Below are 5,442 nucleotides of genomic sequence, written 5' to 3' on the forward strand. Positions count from 1 at the left end.
CGCGCCATGCAGGTGCTGGTCACCGCCATCTCGCCTGGCCGCTTCCCCGAGGCCCTGGACGAGCTGCCGCTGCCGCCCTTCCTGCAGCCGCTGGACCTCTCGGGCCAGGGCTAGCCCCCGGGTGCCCTGGCGCCGCCGCGTGGGGAAGCTGTGTTCGGGGGCCTGGTGCCCGGCGCCTGACATAGAGAGATCTCTGCACGGCTGCCTCCGCCTCTTCTGTTGCCTCCTGCGTCACCGCTGCGGGGCGGGTCGACTGGCCGCGTCGACGGGCGGCAGCACCCTGGCCAGGAGCAACCGGGTGAGGCTCGCGCCTGCCCTACTCGCAGGTCGCCCGCTAGGGGGCAGCCGGCCTCCCATCTGGACCAGTGGCCTTGGTGGCGTGAAGCGCAGGCGGCCGCCCACCCCAAACTGGGCTCCCACTTGACCCTAGCGCCTCATTTGCACTCCTCCATGGCCCTGGTCCTGGCTGCCCCTCAGCCCTGTCCCCAGCTTCCCTAGTTGGGGTGGGAGGGCCCTCAGCCAGGGCCAGGCTCCCGGGTGTCCCCTGGGGCCAAAGCCGGGCTTGCGGGAGGTACTGCCGGTGGGGTTCCCTACCTAGGGGGACCCTGGCTGGAAAGCTGGGTCGGTGCCCTGAGGCGCCTTAATACAGGGGAGCATGGCCAGGCCACTGCCCGGGGCTGGTGGACCCTAAAGCCCAGAATGTGCTGCAGAGGGCAGAGCTGAGGGTTTGCGGGGCAGAGTGACCGGCCTGGCCAGGAGCTCCTGCTCTTCACCCTGCCCCTCGAATCCCTGGGTGTCCGGGCAGCAGGGTCTGGCAGGGGGTCCTGACTGGCACCTGTACCAGCTCAGTGACCTTGGACAGACTGGCCTGGCTTCAGTGTCCCCACCAACTCCTGGGGGTGGGGCCATGTGGACTCCCTCCCTGCCCTGAGGAGGTGGTGACCCACTCTTGCGGCCGCCCGGACCAAGTGGACAGCCAGTGCCTCAGCTGCCCTTCCGCAGGCCGTTCCCTGAGGAGGCTGTGGCCAGCCTAGAGTCCGCACCCACTGGGGAAGACAGCCCAGCCCCCCAGGCCCTGGTGCGGGCTGATTAACAGGGTTCCTGGGCTATCTGGGGGCAGCCACTGGTGGGGAGGTGCCGGCCTCGGCTTGTGGCGTCCCCTGGGCCCCTGAGGAAGGAAGGGCCATGCCACTTGGCACCTTGGTGACACGCCTATCGGACTGGCAGGCCAGGAGCCGCCAGGCCCGCTGTGTCCCCAGCAGGTGCCCACTCATCCCGGGCTGTCCAGGGCCCCAGTGGCTCTGCCTGGAGTGAGGCCGCTTTTCTCTGGGTGACGGGGCTGCTCGTGCTCTTCACTGGCCACCAAGGAAGCAGCACAGCCCCTTCTGGCGGCCCAGGCCCAGGGTGGAGAAGGTTTCCGACCCTCCGTGGCCTCGGCTCCTGCACTGGCGCCCGCCTGTGCTCTGCGGGCTTCTCCCCCCCCCAGCTTCTTCAGTTTCCTGGGTACCCCAAGTCCTGCTCAGACAGGATGCTTCTGGAGTCAGTGAGGGAAGCCAGTCCCCAGAGCTGCTGCAGCGAGGCACATGGGAGCAGGCGGAGGACGAGTGTCCACAGGGAATGGCCACTGCCCAGCCTGAGGGGCAGCCTGCTCTGAAAAAAGTCTGCTGGTGGGATACACACGGCATGTGACGCTCCTGGGGAGACGCCCCCGCCCCCACGACCAGGCCAGCGCCGCAGAGCTGGACGTGACCGCGCCCGCGGGCCTGGCTGGAAGAGGCTCGGTGAAGGCCTTGCCGGCCCTGAGGGAGGCCTGGCTGGTGCTCGGCGGCCGCTGGGGACACACAGGGAACGTCGGGGCTGGGCTTTTTAAATGTGAATCTTATTTATTTTTGGAATAAATTATACATTGAACATGGCTTACAAGTCAGGACACGTCACACATGCCCCGGAGGGTCTGCCAGACCGTCCCCTTTGCCCGCCGGCGAGCCTGCGGCGGCCCCCACAGCCGGCGCTGCCCAGGGAGGGAGCTTCCATTCTGGGGCTGCGCTGGCCCCTCAGGGCAGTCCCTGAGGGCCGGCCCCGGCGCCTGGGCTGGAAGGCCGAGGAGGGCGGTGCCACACGGTCTCGGTGCCTCCGTCCACTCTCCCGTCCCTCCCCACGTGTCCGGTTTTAGTTCAGTCGTCACAGTCACGTAACCCTCTTGGCTCCACGCGGGGTTCTGGCTGGACGCAGCCGTACCTTCCGAGCTGACCAGCTCTCTTCCCTCAGGTGAGACCGGCTGCCGGGAGGGGGGCTACAGCCCCCGGTCCTGAGGCCTCCACTGCAGCCGACGGTCGCCTCGCCCCTGCCTGGCACCGCCCTCCCCGGTCTGGAGCTGCGGGCCAGCCTCGTGCGGCCAAGCGCGCAGAGCACCTGGCCTGGGTGGCGCCTTCCTCCCCCGGGGCTCCGACAAGGCGCCGCTGCGGGCCCCCACTGCACACCAGGCCGCTGGACCTGCCCTCCCCTCGCCCCGGCCACTCCTCTGGCCGGGGCAGGGTCCCCCATGTCGCTGGGGGCAGGCAGGTGGCCTGTGGCTGGGCCTCAGGAGCGTCCTCCCCGGTACTCGGGGTCCGTGGGCCTCGGGAGCCACGGCCCCCTGGACAGCGACCTGCGAAGCGCCCACACCGAGACCGGCCAGGGAACTGCAGCTGCCCGCCTCTCCTGGCTGAGGGCGGGGCTTACAATGGCCAGCGCGCGTGTCCAGCAGGTGCCCCCAGCGCAGACGCCAGACCACCGGGCTGGGCGTTTACGCCCGGGCTGGGCACAGCAGCACAGAGCCAGGAGGCGAGTGAGCCCAGCAGAGGGAGGCGGAGCGTCGCATGCCAGCTGGGCTCCCGGGCCGGCTGGGCCCAGGGGAGTCGCAGCCCCGCCCAGGCGGCCGCTGCTGGCCCCTGCCCCAGATGGGGGCTTGTGCCCAGAGAGCAGGGCCCAGGCCTCACCCTCAGCTAGCCCCGAGGGCCTCCACCTTCACGGCTGGGGCTGGTCAGACGACACTCTGCCTGCGCTCGGGGGCTCCTGGACACTGCACGGAGGAACAGGCCCCGGCCAATTCGGGCTAGGACGGCAGCAGGCACAAGCCCTGCCTTGGAGTGGTCACTGGGAGGACGAGGCCGCCTGCCCAGGCCTGGCCACAGGGGCTCCAGCCTCGGGGATGGTGGACACAGACACCCGCTGCTGGCACTGAGCCGCCTGCGGGCCGGCCCTGCCACGCGGACACACGTGCCACTCCCTGGGGCTGTGGCCAAGGACAGGCGGGGCTCAGAGAACCGCGGAAGGGAGAAAGGGCTTCCGAGGGCTTCACAGACACATCTCGAAGCCCGCAGGGCTTGAGTTCAGGTGAGGTATCGGATGCACGTTTGTAATACAACAAACAAGGCAATCGTTAGACGCGACCTGCGAGGGCGCTTCTGGCCTTGACCACGTCCGCCAGCAGCAGGAACAGCCAAAGACACTTCTCGGCTGGCCGGCATGGCCCGTCCGCCAGCCCCGGCCTCCGGCCCCTTCGGCCGCCGGCCTGTGTTTGGCTGTGGAGGTGTGTGCCAATCTGCGCCGCCTGGCAGCGCCCAGCACCCTCCCCCCAACCTCAAACACGCCTGGGCCCCCCGGGGAAGCCTGGCCTGGAATGTGCTGGAACCTGCATCTCAGAGGGGCGGGGGGCCTGTGACAGAGCAGCCCCCGCAGGGCACTCGGGCGCTGGACACTGACCTTCAGCTCTGGCTGGCTCGGTGCTGGCTTGTCCACTGTGGAGGCCCCGCGCCCGTGTGGCCCCAGCAGCGGGCAGGACGCGCTGTGGACACGACGGCAGAGCATGCAGTGGGGCGCCTCGGGCGGGGGCGGGGGCCACACACCGTGGCCAGGCTGCGGGGGCCTGGCGGGAGGTGGGCGCCGCGCCCATCAGTGAGTCTAGCCCGGAGCTGGCGAGACATGTCCAGGTGTGGGTGCCAGGGCCCCGCGTCCACCCATCTCGGCCCTGCCCTCCTGGTCAGATGACTTCCCACTCGTCCTCCAGCTGCTCAGGGTGCAGGGCGGCGGCGGCGTGGCCGCCTGGGGTGCGGCGAGAGTGGCTGAAGGTCCTCGTCAGCCGCTGGAGGAGGTAGCCGGGGGGGCCCACTGCCCACAGCTCGTCCGCCGCGGTCACTGCAGGGCAAGAGCCAGTCACGCTCATCAGGCGCCCTCGGGGTGTGGGCACAGGAGCAACAGAGTCCGGCCACGCCCACACCGCCCCAGCCCCCCGCTCTAAAGCGGGTGTCCCAGCGCCCACCGGAGCCCCCCCAGCCCCTCCCCGGGAGGGGACCCCAGGGGGCCGCACAGCCCACGGCCGCCACGACCTGGCACCTGCCTGAGAAACACGTCACGTTCCCCGGGACCTTCTTCCAGTAGTCCCCGGCGGGGTTCTTGTCGGTGACGCCGTACCGGCGGGCGAGGTCGCCGTTGGGGCAGCGGGCCCACACGGTTCTGGAGCTCAGTGCCAGCTGGCAGGCCTGCAGCCCTGCGGGCGGGGGGCCGTGGGCCTCAGACAGTGCCCGAGTTTGCGCTGCCCACAGGCCCCGGCCAGGCCTCTGGGACTGCTGTCCACCCCCCCGGGCTCGCACCCCTGGCAGAGCCCAGGCCTGGCCCTCAAACCCGGACACGCCTACCTGGCACGTGCTCCCAGGCGGTGCCCACGGGCATCTCCTCTGTGACCCCTGTGCGCACGTGCACGCTCCACCTGCTGTCCAGCGCCCACAGCATCTGGTCGTTGGGGCTGGAGTAGACGCTGACCAAGGTGGCCCCGGCAGGCTGGGGGAAGAGGGCGGGTCTGGAGCAGACGGGGGACCAGGCGGCCCTCTAGCCGGCTCCCTCAGCCGGGGCGATGCCGGGGGGCAGCCCCATGTGGCAGGCCCAGCCGGAGGGGCCTTCTGCGCCAAACTCTGGCCTATAGCCCTCACTGACCGCAGGCAGCCGTGGCCACAAGGAAGGAAGGAGAAATCACGTGGTGGCAGCCTGGCGCGGCAGGGAGGCTGTGTCTGGGCGAAGGTGAGGCTGGGGCTGGGTGGGGCACAAGCCGCAGCCTGAGTGCACCCCGCCCCCCTCAGGCCCCACTCAGCCACCTGGCTGCAGGCACACGGTGCCTGCGCTCACAGGTCCCCTCCCTCCGGCTCCCCTGTGCCGCTGCTGGCCTGAGGTGCGCGAGGGGCCCGCAGAAGACTGTCGGGGATGGCGGCTGCGAGGCCACCGCCCGCCCGGGGGTTGGGCTGCCCGGCTGGCCCTGTGGACTCGCTCCTGTCCTGGGCGCGGTCCCCACCAGGGAGTGGCCCGCAGGGGCAGCAGACCGGCCCGGGGCCGGGCCCCTCTGCCTCGGCTAGCAGGGACGGGGCCGAAGCGCGCTCAGAAGACACCAAACACAGCCATGAGTATTTTCCC

The 5,442-nt window shown here is 70.5% G+C and overlaps 1 protein-coding gene across 1 annotated transcript in view; it reads right to left on the reverse strand.

Annotated features, from left to right (window-relative positions):
• Nucleotides 1-6: 6 nt before the first annotated feature.
• The window catches only part of TECPR2 (tectonin beta-propeller repeat containing 2), a 39,538-nt gene continuing 34,102 nt past the window's right edge, over nucleotides 7-5,442 (reverse strand). Inside the window, exons 16-18 of the mRNA XM_012724371.1 lie at nucleotides 4,677-4,818; nucleotides 4,379-4,528; nucleotides 7-4,176 (exon numbers count right to left, since the gene is read on the reverse strand). Coding sequence (XP_012579825.1) covers nucleotides 4,022-4,176; nucleotides 4,379-4,528; nucleotides 4,677-4,818 — 447 coding nt within the window. The 3' untranslated portion in view covers nucleotides 7-4,021. The remainder of the gene's footprint in view (nucleotides 4,177-4,378; nucleotides 4,529-4,676; nucleotides 4,819-5,442) is intronic.

This window comes from Condylura cristata, unplaced genomic scaffold, assembly GCF_000260355.1.
Source record: "Condylura cristata isolate star-nosed mole 26May11 unplaced genomic scaffold, ConCri1.0 scaffold00013, whole genome shotgun sequence".
NCBI lineage: Eukaryota > Metazoa > Chordata > Mammalia > Eulipotyphla > Talpidae > Condylura > Condylura cristata.